The 22,581-nt window shown below is 37.3% G+C and overlaps 1 protein-coding gene across 4 annotated transcripts in view; it reads left to right on the top strand.

Annotated features, from left to right (window-relative positions):
- The window catches only part of ADGRB3 (adhesion G protein-coupled receptor B3), a 464,270-nt gene extending 448,966 nt beyond the window's left edge, over positions 1 to 15,304 (top strand). For 2 of the 4 annotated variants that reach the window (XM_032183544.1, XM_032183545.1), the window contains 3 exons: positions 5,563 to 5,598; positions 12,456 to 12,560; positions 14,454 to 15,303. In XM_032183544.1, the coding sequence (XP_032039435.1) occupies positions 5,563 to 5,598; positions 12,456 to 12,560; positions 14,454 to 14,642 (330 nt within the window). In that variant the 3' untranslated portion in view covers positions 14,643 to 15,303. Of the gene's footprint in view, positions 1 to 5,562; positions 5,599 to 12,455; positions 12,561 to 14,453 lie in introns of all 4 variants that reach the window. The other 2 variants (XM_032183547.1, XM_032183546.1) reach the window with 2 other exon arrangements.
- The last annotated feature ends 7,277 nt before the right edge of the window (positions 15,305 to 22,581 follow it).

Genomic DNA, 22,581 nt, shown 5'->3' with positions numbered 1-22,581 from the left:
AAGTCATTTTGATTTATGATATGAGAAGTTAAAAAGAAATAAATTTTAAAAGAGAGAGAGAGAACAAAAATAGAAAGACAAACACCACAAAAATTTCCTCTTTATCATGTTTCCACATATTATTTTTTTCAGGCATTCTCTGTCTCAGATTTCTATCCCTTCCATTCTTTTTTATTTCAAGAACTGTCGAGACAGTTCTTGCCAATTTTGTGACTCTCAGTGAAATGAAACCTAGACCTATAACAGCCCACTCTTTCTTTTGGTGGTATGAGTAGGTCTTAAGTTCCTCTGACTTCAGAAAATGTTGCAGCATATTCTTAGGCTGCTCTACTGGAATGGAGGTAGAATAAGGCAGAGTTAATTCTAGAAACTGAAGATGTGAAGAACAGAAATTTATTTAGCATTAGAGAGTGTAGTGCACATTTTATTTTTTATATCACAAACAGCTATCTTAACTACAAATAACCCTTAGGAAACATATTTTCAATTGCTTGTCCATGTAAGAAATGCTACATTTGCCCCCAAAACCTTCAGAAACACAAAACAAGTATTTTTGGTCCATTGAGTAAATACATATGCAGGTTATATATATATAAAAAATGAGCAGTAAACTAGAAAAAAATGCTGGAACAGTTTTAAAATGGGATCCCTGAAGTTATGGTTGTGCTGTGTTGAAGTGCTAAATTTGCTAGCAGATTTTCAGGTCTTAAAATTCCCATGTTAAAATGGTAATCCACTTTTTTGTTAAAATATACTGCCTTATGTCCAGCTCATTTTATAAACTAATAGGCAATGTAATCTTCTATTCAGAAACCAAGGTTTTTTTTTTTTTTTTTCAGTTATATACATACAAAAGACATTTTAAATCAAAACTGTCTACTCACATTCCACTTTCATATCTCTGAGGGCCAAAAGAGATTCTCCTGTAATTTTGCTCAGGGAAAAAATCCTCCCCAGGCTAAGATCTTGTATGTCAAATCTAATCTCAGAGTGAATTATAAACTGCTGATAATAAAGCTTTATATTAATGGAAACATGGTTATAGCCCTCACTATAATGTGGTATCTCTGGTTTCAATTATACTTCGCACAATGTAATATATCTTCAGGAGTATCTCATGTAATTAATCAGGTAGTGGCATAATGCAGACTAGAATAAGGAAAGAACCAGGCATTTGTCGTTTTACAGAGATGGAGAGGGATTTTATTAGTCATTTAGTGAGAGCAGCTCCTTCCTAGTGCCAGCAGATTAGTGCATGCTGCTGTATGGAAATTATTCTTCAGTGTTCTATTTTTGTCCCCCAGTGAGCAGAGTTTAAAGTTGCTCTGGAATTACACAGAAAAACTATACGTGATTAGAACGAAGTAAAATTGATTTTAAATAAATTACTACAGCAGACCTCGTTTCAAAGAGTTTTGCTTTGGTCCTGGCATGAAGGGCTTGAGAGCTTGAGATATATATATATATATATATATATATATATATATATATATATATATATATAAATGTACTATTTATTTATTTATTTATTTTGCTGTAATATGTATTTTATCAATCAAGATTAAAGAGTTGTAGAAATTAGAAATGGAAAAGATCATCTCCTTTCAGGTCATCTCCTCTATCAATGCAAGAACATTTTCTACAGTGTATTTCTGTAATACACAGTCCAACCTCACTTTCCAGACTGCAGTGAAGGGGTCGCACTGTTCCCTTCAGCAACTCATTTTGCAGTCACAAAAACTTCCCTTTTTACTGACAGCATTAAAAAAAAAAAAAAAAAAGTAATAGTTACAAATGTTTATATTTTTGTCACACCAGCTCTATTTAGCAGTGTTTGTATCCTTGTAAGCTTTTCAAGCAGGCTTCTGTTTGCTTCTTCCAGAGCCAATGTTTAAACAAACTGTATGATTTTTTTATTCTTTCCTCTTGACCCAGTGTATTAACCCTATAAAAGGAATTTTTGTTGCTCTACTCTGAAATTTTCCCAGCATACATGCATGGTGGGCACAACGGGCACAAACTGGAACACAGGAGGTTCCCTCTGAATACTGATGTGCTGTGCAGGTGACTGAGCACTGCCAGAGAAGTTGTGGAATCTCCCTACTTAGAGATCCGCAAAAGCTGCTTGAACATGGTTCTGGGCTCTGGGTGTTCCTTCTTGAGCAGGGGGATTGGACCAGAAGACCTCCAGAGGTCCCTGACAACCTTAACCATTCTGTGATTGTGTGATGATTTTGCTTCTGACAATTCAGAGCATTAGTGAAGATATCTCATTGGAGTTGTTCAGGAAGGGCTGTATATTGGAGTTGTTCAGGAAGTTCTATATACATCTCTGCCTGCTCAAATGGACACTGGACAGTTTTTTTTTTGTTGTTGTTGGTGTTTTTTTTTTGTTTGTTTGTTTTTGTTTGTTTTTATAGCATTTTGAACTGTGCTTGGATATCCAGTTTAGTTCTTACCCATACCCCTGAATTTCAGAATTATCCCATATAACTCCCTACTGCTGAATAATTGCATGTAGCTTCAGCTTTTTAGCCAGTCTTCTTATTAGTTACCCTTTGCAGTTCTCCAGCATTAAAGCTCTTCAGTTTGGAAAACAGATGACTGTGGAGTGAATAGGGAACAATTTAGGAAACAATTATTCATATTTCCTATAATTTAAAAAAGGAGCATCAAATGAAATGGCAAAGAGATAAACAACATGATTTTCTTTGTCACATTATGCATATTTAAATTGTGGAATTCACTACCTTACCATATTTTGGATGTTAAAATTATAAATGAGTATAAAACATGATTAGACTAATGGAATAGTGTAAAAAAAAAAAAAAACAAAAACAAAAACAAACAAACAAAAAAAAACTGTCATAACACTCAACAGAGTGAGTTCCTCCCAGGGATTAATTTACAGATTAATTTACAGTTGAAGAACTAGGGAGTGGATTGCAACAGAAATATCACTGCTTACATACACTGTCCTGTAACATTCCTTAAACATCACTGCATAACCTGGTCAAATACACAAGCTGAGATGAACCATTGATATTACCCTTTGTGGTCATTTGTTAGTTAGTACCAACTTCCAGTCTAATTTTTATGTTGGTTAAAATCTTTCTCAATTTTACAGTTGGGTAAAACAGTCTTTTGAAAATAAACATACTGGTGTGACCAGTTCAGCAGCTCATTTGTCCCAAGAGATTTTTTTCCTTATTCTATTTCATTCAGCTTCTACCTTCCATTAATTTAAATTGCAGAACGAGCTAGATGGTTGACTAGATTTCTAAAACCATTTTATAGGTACATTTGGGAAACCCTATTTTTCTCAGCCAAAGAGCCAAACCAATAAAATTTTGTTTAAGAAATATACATATATGTGTGTGTGTGTATATATATATATACCATCACAATTAATAGCATAGTTAAATATGTTGCAGACTGTTAGATGTGTTATTTTATCACGTAAAAAGTGATAAAGCTGTCCAGCTGCAAAACCTAATAATCTGGCCACAAATATTTGCACTGTCATCAGACTTAAGGCAAAATACAAAGGTGTCAATTTTCTAAATCACAGTATCTAGCAAACTGCATAATTCATTTCTAATTTTCCATGTTTTAATTTAGGATTTTTAGGATTAGGATTAGGATTAGGATTAGGAATTTAGGATTAATTTAGGATTCTCAGTCAGGCAGTCCAATGGTACCAAGTCTATCACTGAACTTTAGCTTAAATAATGGCTTTTTCAAGCATTATGCAAATCTGCACCTGTAAACTTCACCTTATCATCTTCTGTATGCATTTCTTCTTTTGAAATCACTGAGCCTTTACTGTGGAATATGTACTCTAATTACACCTTAAAAATAGATCCTTCCTCATTAGAGATACACAGATTTCTTCAGGTGTTGATTTACTGTGAAATGATGAAGGCCTATATCAAAGGTACATGTACTTGTACCTTGGTCCTCTTAATATGAGTGAGATGTAGATACTCAGGTACCTTCAAGAATTCGGGCATAAGCTCCTCATATTTTTTCTACCTCCAAAACCATTGCTGTTTCCAAGTTTTCACGTTATTTATGTTTGCAGAATTTTTTAATTTGTTTTTAAACACTGTCTTTAAATTATGTTAGGTGAAAGCAGTACTTACTAATTAAGGATAGCTCCTCCAAAATTTGCTTTTTTTTTTTTTTAACTTTTTTTATAGTGTTTGTTTGTTTTGTTCTTGTGCCTCACAGGTCTTTAGACATCAGCGTGTCTAAACTCTGTAGGGAGTGCTACATTTGTCTTTTTCATATTATTATAGATTGGAGCAGATCAAAATTTTACAACAAATCCTAGATGATATCACGAAGTGATATGGGAGATCAAATATTTTCTGCTTTCTGCAGCTTTAGGACTTGAAATTGTTTCTTTCAATTGCAAGAAAACAAAAACACTTACTAAACCCTTCATGTATGTTAAGCAAGATAAAAGCCAAGTTTAATGAAGTCAGTAACATTATTATTATTTACTCAGTTGATTTGATTTCTATCTCACTGCAAAAATTAAGTGCATTATGAAAAGGTTTGATCACCATGACTTAAAGCCATCCTATTCCACTACAAAGAAATTAGGGTTAAATTGTACCAGCAAGCCCTTTGTTTTCTTGAGGTATTTTTCCCTTCCTTTAACTCTCCTTCCTGAAGGAGAATGTATCTTTTCTTTCCATTTACATGCTCTTTTTTTCAGTTCCTCCAATCACTGCTTTCCATATCTCTTTAGTCTATTGCAAGCCATTCATTTTCCAACCTTATTGGAAGAAGAAAAAAACATATTTTTAATCTCTTCTTTATAGTATTACTATTTTTATCTGATCTAATTGGACTTCATAATTGGTTTCTTTCAGAATCTGTAAAAAATTATGTGCTAAATTATTTCTGATATGTCTAAAGAATCATATTCTGTAGTATTGTATACAATTGATTACTTCAATAGTAAATAATTATTTCTTTTTACGGGATGCTTTGAATCAGATATACCATAAATGTAAAACAAAATCATTGCTTTCTTCGTCCAGATTGTCATTGCAAACAAACAAGCTGAAGCCTCTATGGAAAGTATAGATGGCTTGAGCTTGATTTTGCTATCAGTTACCCAATTGAAATCAATGGAGTTGTACCAATGTAAACCTGATAAAGGAAAGAACCAATTTCTATATATTTATACAAGCCTAAAACATGGATACATATAGATATCAATTTAAGAAAATAAGGATTATGATAATTTAAAAACACCACAGAAAGCATAGAAATAAATATATTTTATCTACAAATAACATATGAAACATCCCAGTGAAATGCAATCTGGTTTATTTCAGTGAAAGGAATACAGTACTGGTCTAATAAACTGTATATAAATTCATTCATTAGTCTTAAATTGTCATAATAAAATCTACAGACTCTCACAGAATGCCTAACATATATCTGATAGAAAAACAAGAATGTTATTTAGACTCATTAATGTGATTTGATGAATAGTCCCCTTGTTAATACAACTTTTTTTCTTTCTTTTTTACTGCTTAATAGAGAAGAAAATCACGTTATTCGGACCTTGACTTTGAAGTAAGTTTCACTGAATTACTCCTGATTATTGCAAGTATTTTCCTAAAAGCAAATATGAAGTGTTTTAGCAGATTTTAGCTTTCTGACATAGTAGATTTCATAGGATTTTTCAGTCAGTACTGGACAGAACAAGAGAAATTCATGAAAACTACTTTGGTGCAACTTGTTTGTAAAATATTCTGAGATCAAACTATCATATTGTAATATTAATCATCATGGTTTCGGATTTTAAATTCTCTGCCTCTTCATTTTCATCCTTTTTTTTTTTTTTTTTTTTCTATTTATCTGCTAAAAAAGTGTGACACTTCTGTAGCACATGCCACATTGTCGCAGAAGCTTACTTTGAGAAATTCTCGGTCGTTTTTTCTCTCATTTTCTTCAATACTAATTTATTGGCATATGAGTTTCACATCCAAATAGTCATTATAAACGTGTCAAATTTTGAATGATGATGTGCTGCAGTTGTCAAAGCTTATGGATCACATGCTGTATAAAAAATCAAGTTTATGTAAGGTTCCTTAGGTTGGATGACCATAATTTCAGACTAAGAGCCCGTTGAAGGAGTAGGTTTGTTTGACTTAGTTAATGAATGTTGTATTCTATCTCAGTCACTATGATGAAATCTTTTAGAGTTTTGTTTATTTGATGTTTTTTTCTACTCTCTACCAGAAACAATATAGCAGTAATTTTTCAAGAGCATTTTAATAATTTATCTATTTTTATTTTTGCATAGTCTGTCTGTACATGTTATAGCTTGATATAATTCATTATCTGTGTCTCTAGAGAAGTTGAACAATCATAATATTTGCATGGAACCTACAGACATGGGACTAAACTTTAGCTTCCAGTGATCATTACATATCAACAATAACTTTAATACTTCACCCTCCTTCTTTCCATGTTCAAACAAAAGCATTCTTTATTATATGGGCTGTAAACACATACACTTTCAGATTTCAAATGCTAGTCCATAGAGAAGCAAGACATGGAACTAGCAAAATGCAGCCAGAGAGTGATCATAGAAGCCTTGCAATGAGAGGTTTGCTTTGGTGACCTGCTTTTGCTGAAATGCTAAGCTTCCAAGTCTGATTGTGTTTTGTTGATAGTTTAATATCATGCTTTGATATCCTCTGTCATCTTCTCCCAGAGGTTATAGTTAACTTAGGTACTCATGTAATCTCTCAGATACAGCACCAGACAAAGATTCACGCATTAAGTTTAAAGAAAATATTTTAGGATTAGTATGTAGAAAATAACAACATGAATCAACAACAAAATTCTGATGAGCAAGTGAGCCTAAAATTAAATGTAAGCAATATGAACATTTTTTAGAATGATCTTCACTATTTTAGTCTGCACCAACCTTCTTTCTTCCAACAGTTCCTGAAGTATCCTTAAGGAACTAGAATGATCGAGGCACCATTCACAATAGGCAATGTGGTTGTAGACTTCTTATTTTGGAGACCAAGAGAATTTAGTAGCATCCAAAGAGATTCCATGCTAGATAATGCCATTGAATATAGTCTTGGACATATTCATCTTACTGCTGTAGAGTTGCAGTTTGATAGCAATATATATATATACTTACCCCTCACCTTAATATAGACATTTTGAAGTAAAACCAAACCAAGCCTATTTTGGCTTCAGGAAAAAATTAAAAAAAAAAAAAATAAAAAAAAAAATAAAATCCTGAGGGTCACAGAGGAAACCCAAAGCTAGATGCAAACAGGCAGACCAAGTCTGTATTCAATGCCATAAAATAGTCTCCATCCCTGTTATCTCCATTATATATAGATACAGGTATAGTTTTGTAAACCTTCATAGCAAACAGTAAATAAAAGTCCTATATAACGCTACCTGCTGGGTAGTGTTATAGATAACATGTCCCCAGACAAAGGAATGAAAGGAAGAAAGAAAAAGATGATATCCAAACTGGCCAACCATTATCACAGATCTGCTGCTGCTTAGAATGAAGGCTTTCAAGAACTAGACCAGCTGTAACTTGTTTTTCCTTTTTAACCAGTTTGCCATTGCATCCTTAAATCATCCCTTCATGTAGAAGACAGACTATAATACAGTGTGTTTAGTCTATCGGCAGAGAGTAATACTGCTTAATAATAGTTGAATACTAGAATTTGCAAAACGGACTATATGAATTTTGAATTTAAAATGAGCATGCAACATCTTTTCAGCTCTTTCCTTGCTGTTCCCAAAGATTAGTTTAGTCACGTTTTTGTATACTTCAGTATCCAAAACGTGACCAAAATCCTGGTCTGGGAGTTTTGGATCCTTGCTGTGCTGCTAGCTGTGGTAATGCTAGCTAAGTGTTCACCAAGCACAATCATTATGTTCTGAATTTCCCTAAAACTGGACTGGTAGTTTTTATCATGAAGGCACAGCACTAATACTTAGCTGTCAGATCAAATAAAAGTCATTCTAATTATGTTGAGCAGAAATACAGATGCTGTGGAAATTCCCAGGAGGTCTTTATAATAGGTGTGCTCTGTCACTTACAAAAACATTCAGAAGAGTTAAACACTATTATTGACATGCTTTTTAAGATACAAGACCACAATTACCTTTAAATTCTACAAGAAGATCTGACTCCTCCATTTCCCCACCCATCCACTTCAGTCTTCCCTTTATACAATTTTATCCACTTACAATAAACAACTTTTATGCCAAATAATTCAGAAAAGTGCTTTATTACCCTGTGCTCCAGGATTCAGGTCATCTCTGGCTCTTTCTGAGCTCCATTAGGGAGACCAAGGATACAGAAAAGTGGGAATACCAGAATGTCTTTTTTTTCCACAGAGCAGCAGAATCCCACCAGAAATAATGTTGAATTGATATTTGATTGCTGGAACTGCATTCTTTCAGAATTTTATCCACAATAGCCATTCATTATAACAATATTACAAACTCACCCAAAAATTTAGAATCTTTCTCTTACTAATCTGAAGACATCTCTACAAGACAAAGGCAAAAAAAAAAAAAAAAAAAAAAATCATGCCTGCAGGGAAAAATCCTTTCCCATTCCTAAGTCTGGCAACAGATCAGACCTATAACATCTTGAAAACACAGCATGCTTCCATTGTAGGGCTGGGAAGGCATTTCCCCATCTGTTCTTTTCACCTAGCTATTTCATGCAAAACTTGAGCATTTTTACCTGTAACAATGCAGAAAATCTCCAAGGCAAATTGAATGACATTATTATTATTGTTATTATTCATAAGATTGGCCATGAATCTTTATCACAATATTTGTCCTTGAGCTAGAGTTCAGCTGAAATCTTATCATAAATATGATAAAAATGAACTGGGTATAGAATTATGTCTGAAGTCCTTCTCATTTTGATCATATCCACCCACAGTGCTCTTCTGAGGGTAGGTGCTGAGTGTAAGGCTTGGCCCTTTCAAAATTCAACCTTGATGTTATTTGTGAGTGGAGTAGAAATGTGAAAGGGGTATCAGTTCAACCTGTCCTGCTTTAGGGGTGAGGGGGACACAAGGGTTACAGTGCCTGGTTGACAGCCAGCTGAATATGAGCCAGCCACATGCCCTGGTAGCCAAGAAGGCCAATGGCATCTTGGCTTGTATCAGAAATTGTGTGTCCAGCAGGACTAAGGAAGCAATGATCCGTCTGTGCTTGGCACTGGTAAGACCACGCCTCAAATAGTGTGTTCAGTTTTGGGCCCCTCACTATAAGATGAATACTGAGTTGCTCAGGTGTGTGCAGAGAAGAGAATGAAGCTAGAAAAGGGATATATGAGGAGTGGCTGAGGGAACTGAGGCTGTTTGGCCTGGAGAACAGGAGGCTCAAGGGAGATCTCATTGCTGTCTACAGCTACCTGAAAGAAGCTTGCACTGAGGAAGGTGTTGGTCTCTTTTTCGGGTGGCAAGTGATTAAACACAAAGAAATGGTTTGAAGTTGCACCACAGGAGGTTTAGATTAGATATCAGGAATAATGTATTCACAGAAAAGGTGGTTAGGTATTGGAACAGGCTGCCCAGAGAGGTGGTAGAGTCTCCTTCCCTGTAGGTATTTCAGAGATGTGTGGATGTGATGCTTAGGTATGTGATTTAGCAGTGGACTTGTAGTGTTAAGTGGATGGTTGGATTTGATCATCTTGAAGGTCTTTTCGAAACTAAATGATTCTATGATTCTGAGGTGAGTAAGTCTTTAGACTGGTGGCTAACTCAGTTATTTCTGGTATGGGATGCAGTATGACTGGGCAAATCCACAACTGTACCTAAAGGAGGTGTACTTTCTAAAGGCAGCATCAGAGACTCCTCTTTCATCCTGTTCAGGTCCTTATGCTACTGCAATCATCCTAGTATATATTGGTCAAGATTTTCAGCTCTGTGTTGTATTCTAAGACTGATAAAACTGTGTTTTCTACATTGGCAATTTAATAGAGAAAACAGATTAAACCCCCACAAATACTTTATGGGTTATTTTCTCATAAAAGAGAGTTATCCAACAGAGCACATTTTCTAGAGAACAGATAAGATGCTGAATTCTAAGAAGGAATAAAATAATTTTAAAAGGCTAGAAATGGAGAGCTAATGTTGGAAGTTTAAGTTTCTGTACCTCACTGACAGTTCAGATCGTTCTTTCTAAGCGGTGAGGAGGATAGGGTTGTCAGTGGGTAGAAATTATGGAATGGAAGAGAGGCAAACACAAAGCAACTAAAAGATCCATATGTACATGTGCATACAAGTTACTCTGCTATTAAGAATAAAATTTAAAGCCTTTTCTCTGGCAGACTTCCCACTGCAAGCGTTTAATTTCTCCTCCCACCTGCTTCTCCTCAGGAATAATGTAATGAACTGAGTAAGACATTTGCATTATTCATATTTGCTATTTAACTAAATTCTTGGGTACACGATTCAGTAAACTATCAGAAAGTAGCATTCTCTGTATTTCTAGCCTTCTATTAAAAAGTTTCCAGCTGGAGACATTTGTTTCACAGTCATATGCTATTTTCTGCATTTAGAGCCAGTTTTTCTAATACATCAAATCTGTTTTATTCCCTGCAGCATGTCTCCTTACTTCATCCAATAATAATCTTTGAGGCAGAACCTTTCTTTTTAAAATTCTATGTATATGAAATTTGTTAAATATTCCTGTCTGCCATAACAGTAACAGCTTAAAAGAATCCCTAGGAAGTCACTTAAGTGAAACTTCCCTAATAAATTTAGATCAGCTATCTCTAGTTAAATTATGTTTTGCAAGGAGTTCCTCATGGAATCCTGCAAAAATGTTTCCCTTTTCACCCCACAACTCATGTTAAGTTAATAGGTCTTTAATTGCTTGCTATAGCTCATGTCTCTTTTGTGAATAATGTTGCCAATTTCCTGTTCTCAGAAGTGAAACCAGTTCTCAATCTATGGTGTGGATATATTAAGGTTAATATGGTCATTACAGCATAGCGGTAGGAATGCATGGCCAAGAGAGCAGCCACATTTCATGAAATTTATAAATACCAAATGCAAATGAAAGATAAACAAGTGAAAATTGGAAGTGGTAAAATATTATTTGAAGGTCAGCCACTGCAGCTCCATTTTTAAAGATATTAACTCAGATTTGGTGAAAGTGTTACTTGCTGGGGAGGGTCGCACTCAGGCACTGCATATATAAGTTTGTGGGGCTTGTCATGTACACTGCCAGGGAAAATCAGGCTTGACAATTAATGGACATATGTAGAGGCTGGTGACCTGCACCGTTTCTGTGAACGTTACTGGCTAGTGACCTGCCCTGTTTCTGTGAACATTACTGGCTGCTGCCCTGGCTGCAACTCAAGTTCAAGCAGCTACAGAAGCTTAAGAAAAGCCAAGCTGGGCCCATCTGCTGTTGGACCGAGGTGAAGCATCCTCAGCCCTTCCTGTCTCCTGTCCACCTACAGTACTGAACCACAAGATTGGCCAAACAGTTAGCAGCCTTTGGCTTTGCTCTGGAGGCTGGTCTGAATCCATACCTGATAGTGAACTTACCTGGAAACAACACAGATGGTATGCATGACAGTATAGGCCTGAAAATAGGTTTCACTCTTTGTGTAGCTGCCAGTGCAGATACATGGCCTGAGGGCTCCTCCAACTGTGGGGTCTGTTTGGGGTCTCCACCTCTTACACAGAAGTGCCATATAATTAGATTTTGTGGAAGAATGCCATGTGCATTGGCTAGAGGGGGGGTAGTTTTCAATTGCTCTGTCCATAAAATAGCAAATCCATTAAAGATGAGAAATTGTGCACATTATCTTACCATGTATTCCATTTCAACTGCATTTTGTGATTATCTGAATGACAAGATGTCTGATTAAAAAGACAACATTTTGGCCTTTTTCCTTTTGGTCCTGGAATCCTGAGTTTGGTGTTCCCATAAAAATTATTCTTAAAAAGTGCTGATACAAGCTGCTGTTGCATTCCTCTAGAAATTAAAATGCTAGTATCCAAGTTGAAAACAGAAATTCTAGAAAATATTCTTAATGTGCAAAAGATAAAGTTCCTTCTGAGAAACTGCCAAAGTTCCTTCTGAGAAACTGACATTGCTTTCAAGATTCTTTCAGGCTAGCACAAAAAGTGTGTTCCTTGATTTCAGCAGTTCAATAGATGTGGGGTTAAAAAAGTCCTTTGCTTACAGGAAGTGCATTAAACAGAGCAGAGAGAAGACAGTGCAATTCACTTCCATTGATCAAGTCTATAGGGAAAAGATGGCCCTGCCAAATTCAATTTACTTTATTATGCTGGGGGAAATAATGGTTCTCTTTAAAAAAGCCCAGATTCAATTATAAATAAAAGCAATTATGTTTTTTTTTGTTTGTTTGTTTGGTTTTTTTTTTTTTTTTTTTTTTGCAGAAGGTCATGCATACAAGAAAAAGACACATGGAATTGTTTCAAGAGTTAAATCAGAAATTCCAGACACTGGACAGATTTCGGGATGTACCAAAATCAGGCAGCATGGTAAGTTTTCCTTCTTGGCTATTTAAAACATGTTGGATCCCTAACAATAACAATGAAATTGGAGTTCTTTGAATTCAGTGTTATTTCCTGAGACCTCATTTTGTGCTGCTTTTACATAGCCTCAGAAATGAGAACAAAAGACATTTTCAATAATCTAACCTATGATGGAATTCATCAGATTGTACAACTAGACAATAACTAAGTCACTGATATAGTTGTAGATGACAATTAATTGAATTATAGGGAATACATTTAAAATATATATGTGTCTACTAAGTCTAAAGGACTATATAGAGAAAGCATCTCACTAATAAAATTTAGCCAACAGGGCTTTTCCTCTAGCTAGGCAAACAGATATTATATTAGTTACTGCAAATAAGTCCAACTAGATTTACCTATACATAAGAGGGTCCAGAAGGCACACAGGGTCTCTGTAATCTTCTGTCTTTTCCATAATAGGCTTATAAATATTTAGCATTGGTAAAGCAAAAATTAAATCATCTTGAATTGACACTGCTATAATCATAATTCAAATTTATAAACACACACTCTTACACACATAACACCCTGACTACATCTGATAATGAGAGCAAGGAAATAGTTGATTCTGCCTAATTAAAACAGCTAATTTAGTGTGACATATTTGTTAGCAGTAATATTATGATTAGTAATAATTTTCTATATAACTTTATAATCTGAAAATTGCATATTAATTGAAACTGAGCTAGAATCATATTATTATACAGCATTTTATGAAGAGTTGCTCTCAGACATGAAGTATAAAGTAGATGTGAGGTCAATGGGTTTACATCATTCTAATCCAACAGAAATTTGGCCCAGATTCTTTCAGGAATCTTTATCTGCGATATATGTTATTTTGCACCCAATTCTCACCCACTCCTCCATTTGATATTTGCTGTCACATGAAGTTTGCATTCACCCCCTATTTGAAATTTTCTGTCCATGTAAGGCTTGAATTCATTCAAAATCTCAAAGGGGTTTTCTGTGGATAAGCTGCATTGACTGCTCATGTCAGTGCAAAATTCTTGAAGTGTCTGCTAATAAAAGCTGCCTAGAGGAATGGTCTATCTGTAATGCAGTCAGAGAATGATCCAGGTACCTACAAGTCAGCATCTCAGGCTATTTTACACAGCCTCAGGTATATTAATCTACAGCAGAGTATATGCAGTGATGACATAGGACACACACCTCTCTTGAAAGATAGTGTGAGATCCAACAGGATATTCAAAGGCACCTAAAATGGTGAGAAAATGTTATGTTTAGGCAACTAACAGCAGAAATCACTAATGAACTTGATCTCACTCCATAACGACTTTTACCCTGTAAAACTTCACATTCCAAAAGAATTCAAGGACAGTAGAAAATAAGACGCTTTCAGCTTGCTAATCCTAATATACCTGAGCTGTGAATCAAGGTGGCTATCACATTCTTGACGAGCAGGATTCTTCTGTTCTGTCATGTGTCTGCCCCAATTCTATACTGAGATGGCAATCTCTGTTTCAAAACACTCCATATTTTAGACAGCAAGCTCTCCTTTATTAACTTCACTTCTCTTTTTGCACTTTTCAGCACAACCACAGCTACAATGCTGGCTGTTGTTACTGGATCATTTGGCCATTCCTCACTTAGATTGTTTCTTGCGAAACACAGGGCTTAGCTGGCAGCTCAGGTGAGGAGACTGCCAAAGAGTTGACTGCTCGCAGCGAAAGACAGTCACAACGGCGCTGAGCGCGTGCCAGCCTAGCTCCCTGCAAAGCCATTTCCTCTCCCTGACTCCTGCATCTCATGAGAGCACATTAGTGAGCAGCCTTATAAACAGAAAACACATTATTTCATCCTCATTTTTATTGTTCTTTCTTCTCTGCTTTTCAGGAGAACTCAGCGCAGAACAAGGCTCCATGGGACAGTTTCAAAACCGCAGGCGAATATCAACACTATACAACGATAAACGTATTAGACACAGAGGCAAAAGATGCTTTAGAACTAAGACCAGCAGAATGGGAGAAATGTCTGAACTTGCCTTTAGATGTGCAAGAAGGTGACTTTCAAACAGAAGTTTAACAAAAAGAAAAACAAACTGAACAAGAGAAAAACAAACAAAAATAATTAATTGCACTGACAATAAAGAGACTTTGGGAATCCTGACACTCCTGTCTGAACATTGTGACTACTTTATGTCAGGCTCTTCCTGTGCCAAATGTCAGTGTTGTTTTTTTTCATACAGTTTATTCCCACTAGTATGGCTAGTGGAGAACCAGGTGTACAATTCTTACCATCGTGTGTTGTAAGTACCCGTGGAATGGATTTGTAAGGTAATCTTTATAGATAAACCTCAAGCAACGATTCATGTTGTAACAGCTTCATTTGGTTTAGTTTTCAAAAAACTTCACCATGAAGCACAATGTATATATTTATGCAGTTTTTAAAGTTTATAACAGTCTGTTTGGCCATTACTACACTTTTTACTTTATAATATAAAAGCAAAGTTTTTGTCATTAAATGAATGTCTGTTGAGCTACATTCTTCATTGCTTTAAATGCAATAAAGTAATAATCTCACTTTTATATGAATAATATATTTCACATCTTTATTATTGCAGTTTTCTCTGGAAAGCTCAGAGTAGCTTTCTCTGCTGCAGCTGTGTATAAAATATTTAAAATGTTGTATGGTGTAAATAAACCTTTGTCTACATATCAGTTTCTTAGTGCATTTTATTCTGTATATGTTGATCTTAAATTTGCATATTTATAAAGTTTTCTTTAATAACACACATACTGAATATGTATTTGGAGTTTTCATAGTATATTGTTCTAACTCCTGCAAGGAGTTTCTCAAGTGTATTAGTAGGTTTGTATAGCCATTCTGCATTTTCTTAGGATAACTTTTGTGACAATGTACCATATAAATTGGACTTGTCAGAATACTATCACAATTGTTCTATTTTATAACTATTTTTTCTTGTTGCAGAAAGACAACTAATGGAAAATAAGGACAGCACCCCAAGAAAATGTTGATTTAGAATCATTAAATTTTGTGCATGTTCTTGTTGCTGTATAACAACAAGACTTTAAAGATAAAAAAAATTGAAGTATTTTTGACAAAAATGAATGGAGTCTGTTTCATATTATAAATCAAGAGCACAGCATGAATTATGTTGCAAATACAAGTTAATTAGGAATAGAAAGAAAGACTAAATCCCCTTTTCCATGCTTAGAACTGAAAGCAAATCTTTGAAACCTCTCCTAATCTACAACATAGCTGGGGGAGGGAGATGGCATCTCAAACCTCTAGGTGCTAAATTTGTAGAAATTTTGTTTACTGAAAGTATTTTAGTTCGTGCTGTACTGAACTGAATGTGCCACAGCCTACTAGCTGGAGAGCTCTTCTGAGAGGAAGAAAGCATGCTCACTGGTCTGTTTAGCAAGGAGACTAAAATACAGACTTGTTAGAGAGAACTTTACCCAGAGCTTTGACAGATGGAGGTCATCATCCATCAGTTAAGAGGAAAGCAGCAGATCATCTTTGGGAAAGCATTCCAGTCACTGAACACTAAAAGAAAGGAGGTGTCCTTTCTGGCCTATTATATGGCCTATTCTCCAGGCCATAGTAGGGTGCTTAATTCATGAGAAGAAGCCTGACTTTGCCTATTCCATATGAGCATCTCAAGCAAAGTGCAGACTTAATCTAAGACTTCAACATCTAAATTTTTGCATGAATACAAAATAACTAGCCCCCAACCTAGTACCAAGTCCTCTACCTACCCAATTTATATGCCCATGGGTTAGACATTGTAGTAATCAATTCTGCAATACATCAGTCAATCAGAATTGTCTGTCTATGAAGAAGCTGATGCAGCCTATGGGCACCATGCTGCTGAGAGATGATATTGCAACAAAAACAATAACTGAGATAATTTATATAACCTTTAGACCAGCAAACTCTTGTTCCAATAGCAGTCTAGTTACAGCAGCAGAAAGCTTAGGGTAGGTTGCAAACTTACCCAGGAAACATGACAAATCAGTCTATACTCAACACTCTGCTGACCCAATTGTGCTGTTATTAATAACCTAGCTGATTCAGGTTTAACATTAGCCTGAGTATTTATGTACCACACAGAAGTCACAGATGTGCTTTCAGCATATCAGCAGCAGTTCCGTGCCTCTTTATTCACTCTTTATTCAGATCTTAAGATGCAGTGGCCAGAAAGTCCTAGGGATTTTTATTTTCCTATATATTTGTTATTCAGAAATATTAAGAACATGCTGAAACCCACTGTATTTACCTACTGATTTTATTGCTTCATTCAAAGCAGAGTTTGTCTTCCACAGGCAAGCTGCCAGACATACTTATGGCTTGCTTCTCATTGTCTCTGGAATGGTGCGAGTCAGGCTGAGCCCAGCACAGAGAGTACAAACCTGTATGCACCAGCTACACAGCTGTAGCTATGTAGCTACATAGCATAGTGTTGTTAGAGCACTGATGAGATATTTGGCGTTATACTACATCCACATAAAAATGTAGAAAGTCAGAATTCTCTATATTACAGTGGATGCAGAGATGATGGGGGACTCTGCATTTTCCTGCCAGGGTAGGCTGGTACCATTCACAGTGCCCAGTCCTATCTCAGCTGGCCTCTAGTTGCAGTTCCTGCAAGGTTCAGGGGTATGAAGGCTCAGCTACCCAATGTTACTGCAACTGGAACAAGACTATATCAAAGAAATTGAACTCAGCCTAGAGTTTACCTTGGTTCAATTTAAAATACGTATTCCCTGGAAGTATGTAGAAAAAAAAAAAAAAAAACTTTTTTGTTTTTTTTTTTTTTTTTTTTTGTTGTTGGTTTTTTTTGTTTTTTGAGGAAAGGCCTCATTTTCTCAATAGTTTAAATACACTTTAGTAACCATGTAAGACCATATGTAGTTCCTCTGTCTCTGTCCTCCTCCTACACATAAATTGGGAAGGATATTTTTCTGGCAAGTCAATGCTCAGCAAAATATGGACTTCTTCCCTGGAGTTTTTTAGTACAAGGAAGCAGTGCACACAGGAATTTCTAGCTGAGCAGCCATAGATCAGTCATAGTTCAAGATACCCACAACTTCAGAGCCAAGGCTGTGTAAAGGAGTTTTGTGTTGCTGGCATAAAAGTGCTAACAAAGTTATTTGCTGCATGGATCCTTGCCAAAGTGATGTTATTTAACCCAGAATTTTCTGGGGAGATAAACTAGTCATTACTGAACTTCAGCTCATACTCTGCAACACCTCTTGGAGGGAAGAAGGAAAGAGAGACTAAATGCTGTGACAAGGGAGGAGAGGTAGAATAGCAGTGCTGCCATACACCTTTGGAGTGCTACGGGCTGAATATTGCTGTGATTTTAACAACTCCTTATGCTGAAGATTTAGGAAAAAGCTGTAAAAAAGGCACAAACAGGCAAGAGGGGTTTCCATTTCATCCATTTCATTTACTACTGGGTCTGAATTTCTTTATAGTCAGTGAAACAGCGCGCTTCTCTGAGAAATGGGACATTGACACTCCTCCTATAAGAGCATAAGCCATAAAACACCTTACAATGTCTTACACTGCATTCAGCTGGGGTAGTTTCTTTAAAAAAAACAAACAAGCAAACAGAAAACCCCAAACCCTCAGCTGTGAAGGTAAAATGTGCTCTGATATTTTGGCTTGTCTCCATTTCCCATAGTTGCTAAGCAATGCTGTACTTAGGGACCAGATTTAACAAAAGGTCTACTTCCCGCGTGTAAGCAGGCATCCATCTGTCACAGCATCAGCAGTGTGCTTTCCATTGGGTTATGCAAAAGTATATGGAAATCTCTGTTAACAATCAGCAGATGGAGACACTGTGTATAGATAGGAGACTTTCAGTTCTTCAGGCACTAGCTCAAAGCTATACTTTCTCTCTGATTCCGGATAAGACATAAGAACCAGTTTGCGTGGCAAATGTTAGCTTTCTCTCTCCAAAAGCATTATACAGCTCTCCTGTGTGGTTAAGCACACTCATGTGCTGTTAGTAAACAGAGCAATATTCAGTTGAATATGTGTTTGAGGAGCTGTGCCTGGTGTCAAAGTGCAGATGGTGCAAAGAGGATTTGTTTCAAGACAGGTCTTATCCAGTGCAATGTTGTACATCTTTCTTTGCAAGGAAAACAACAGAGGCCTCATTAAGAATCAGCAAAAATCAACTGCTGAGAAAACAGGCATGACTACTAACCCTAGCATTCCCACTGAAATATTCTGTCTGTTAATTACAATTGCAATATAAAGAAAGAGCCATTTATCTGGTTTGGACAAAGCTGTCTCTTGGATGCATTGGATCATCCAGTGGCAATGAGAAACTCAGACTAAGTATGTGCTACTGTAGTACTTATCTTGATCATTCTGAACTCATTTACACCTCATTGTTTCTGATAAGGAAGAGTTAATAGCTTTTACCAATTCAACATAGAATCATAGAATCATAGAATATCCTGAGTTGGAAGGGACCCTTAAGGATCATCAAGTCCAACTCTCGACACCGCACAGGTCTACCCAAAAGTTCAGACCATGTGCCTAAGTTCACAGTCCAATCTCTTCTTAAATTCAGACAGGCTCGGTGCAGTGACCACTTCCCTGGGGAGCCTGTTCCAGTGTGCAACCACCCTCTCTGTGAAGAACCCCCCCCTGACGTCCAGCCTAAATTTCCCCTGCCTCAGCTTAACCCCGTTCCCGCGGGTCCTGTCACTAGTGTTAATGGAGAAAAGGTCTCCTGCCTCTTGACAACCCCTTACGAGGAAGTTGTAGACTGCGATGAGGTCTCCCCTCAGCCTCCTCTTCTCCAGGCTGAACAGGCCCAGTGACCTCAGCCGTTCCTCGTACGTCTTCCCCTCAAGGCCTTTCACCATCTTCGTAGCCCTCCTCTGGACACTCTCCAACAGTTTCATGTCCTTTTTATACTGTGGTGCCCAGAACTGCACACAGTACTCGAGGTGAGGCCGCACCAGCGCAGAGTAGAGCGGGACAATCACCTCCCTTGACCTACTAGCGATGCCGTTCTTGATGCACCCCAGGATACGATTGGCCCTCCTGGCTGCCAGGGCACACTGCTGGCTCATATTCAACTTGCTGTCTATCACGACCCCCAGATCCCTCTCTTCTAGGCTGCTCTCCAGCGTCTCATCGCCCAGTCTGTACGTGCAGCCAGGGTTTCCCCGTCCCAGGTGCAGGACCCGGCACTTGCTCTTATTGAACTTCATGCGGTTGGTGATCGCCCAGCTCTCCAACCTGTCCAGATCCCTCTGTAAGGCCTTTACGCCCTCACTTGAGTCAACAACTCCTCCAAGTTTGGTGTCATCAGCAAACTTGCTCAAAATACCCTCTATTCCTACATCCAGATCATTTATAAAAATATTGAAAAGTACCGGCCCTAAAATGGAGCCTTGAGGGACCCCACTGGTGACCGCCCGCCAGCCTGACGCAGCTCCATTTACCATAACCCTTTGGGCCCTGCCCGTTAGCCAATTGCTCACCCATCGTATGATGTTTTTATTTAGCTGTATGGTGGACATTTTGTCCAGTAGGATCCTATGGGAAACCGTGTCAAAAGCCTTGCTGAAGTCCAAAAAAATCACATCAGCTGGTTTCCCTTGGTCCACCATACGGGTGATCTTATCATAAAAGGAAATCAGGTTAGTTAGGCAGGACCTACCCTTCACAAACCCATGCTGGCTGGGACCAATAACTGCTTTGTCCCCCAGGTGCGCCTCAATGAGTCCAAGAACCAACTTCTCCATGATTTTACCAGGCACTGACGTGAGACTGACAGGCCTGTAATTGCTAGGGTCTTCTTTCTGACCCTTCTTGAAAATTGGCACAACATTTGCCAGCTTCCAGTCTACTGGGACCTCTCCAAATTCCCAGGATCGTTGAAAAATAATTGATAGAGGTTCCGCAATGACATCCGCCAGCTCTTTCAGCACCCGGGGATGAATCCCATCCGGACCCATGGACTTGTAGGGATCCAGGTGGAGTAGCAAATCCCGCACACGTTCAGGGTCAGTTGGGAGTTTGTCATCCCCACCGTCCCGGTCCTCCAGCTCAGGGCACCCTGGGTCCCGAAGCCCATCATCGGCATTGAAGACAGAGGCAAAGAAGGCGTTAAGCGTCTCTGCTTTGCCTACGTCATCGTCTGTGAGGAGACCTTCCCTATCAAGGAGCGGCCCTATGTTTTCTTTAGTTCTCCTTTTTCCATTTACATATCTAAAAAAACCCTTTTTATTTTCTCTCACAGACACAGCCAGCTTCAACTCTAGCTGTGCTTTGGCCACTCGAACTTTCTCCCTACAAACACGAACAGCATCCCTGTATTCTTTCCATGACGCCTGGCCCTCCTTCCAGTAGCGAAACACTCTCTGTTTCCGCCTAATCTAATCCTCCCAACATCCTCCCTTTACTATATGGACTTCTGCTACAGGCTTGGCAAGTTACCTCTTTTTCAGGGTTATGACCCCTAGTTCAGTCAGTACTCTCATGGAGCTTCTCACTGATTTCTATCATCCTAGTCTCCTTCTCCAGGTGTGCTGAAGTTCTTAAATAATTCTCAGTAAATCCTGAGCTCATTCGAGTATCCTGTTTGATCCCTGCTGAAAAAGGAAAAACTCAGACAGAAAGATTCTAAGTTGCCTTTTCATTCAATAGGAAAATAAATAAATAAAATATTAAAATAAATAAATAAAGACAGAAATACCTGAATTTTACCTTTTTTTTTTTTTTTTTTTTTTTTTTTTTTTTTTAAATCTAGCTACTATTTAAAGGAAAATGCATGACCATTTCTTTCAGCAAGAAATGGGCATCAGGCAGCTTCTCCTAAGTAATCATCCTAACCTGTGGATTTTAGAAGCTTATTTTCTGCTGCTGCTTCTCTCTGGTCCTGTGAATGTAGAACCTTTGTTTCTTAAGTAGTGCTGCTTCAGCAAGACTCACAGAGTTACCTACAGCCTGCTGGCTGAGTTTTAGTCAGAAAGTGAAGAAGAACTATGTGAATCCTTACAGATGGCATTGTAATTGTTTCATATGTTCTGAAAAAGTGCTGAATCCTGAGCTTTTTCACAGTTTTTGTATCACCCCTTCCTCCAGCTGTGTGTTCAAAGAGCGATGTCCTTTCAGTTGCTGACTCTCTTTTTCAAAACTTACAATGGTCTCTTCAGACACAAAAAGGGTTAGGGACTGCTGTTCATGACTGTTCATCTCTGTGGCTGAGAGTTGAACAGCTACACCTCAAGAGATCTGGAATTTAAGAAATGGATCTCAGAGATGCCTACTTCTTTGCATGCATTTTATATGAAGATAATGTGCCTTCTTCGAGCTTAGGAAACAAGCACATAAATCTTATGTAATGTAATGCTGACCAACTAAAAAGTCTGTGTCCCTTTGTGGATCAAGCCTTTAGGAGTTTAAATAGCTCCCAAAATCTGTTTCTCTGGATCCAGTTTTAAAAACAGCTACAAGTTAGTATTTTTTCCCATCATTAATTCAATGATTTATCACAATATGTTCCTGGGCTGTTAACTCAGGAAACTGCAAAAGGTGATGCCTAAAGGACCTCGTGGTATAAAAAATAAATTAGAAATGATTAGTATGTTCAATTTCTTATTTGGTGTCTTCTTGGACCTAACTACTTTATTTCCTGCTCTTCTCAAGAACAACATTTTAGGAAAAATATTTTTAGAGCTCTGTTTTTAGTAATTACATTTTTAAATCAAGCAAGAGATAGCTATGGCTTCTAAAGACAGATAGGCAGAATCCATTCTATTCAATTTAGAAGTCTACCTAAAACATGGTCTTGCCAATATTTCAAGCAATGGATTCTGGCAGGGCAATCTAATTCTGCCCATCATAGCTGCCTAGGTTCTTTCTATAAAGTAAAGAAAAAGGGAGGAACCTGTGAAGTCCAGCTGGATTCATCCAGCTCTCTACATTTAGCACTAACATCTTTGCATCGATTGCACAGAGAATT

The sequence above is a fragment of the Aythya fuligula genome, chromosome 3, assembly GCF_009819795.1.
Source record: "Aythya fuligula isolate bAytFul2 chromosome 3, bAytFul2.pri, whole genome shotgun sequence".
NCBI classification, from domain to species: domain Eukaryota; kingdom Metazoa; phylum Chordata; class Aves; order Anseriformes; family Anatidae; genus Aythya; species Aythya fuligula.
Note: the sequence above shows the minus strand (reverse complement) of the source record. Positions and strands in the feature narration are given on the sequence as shown.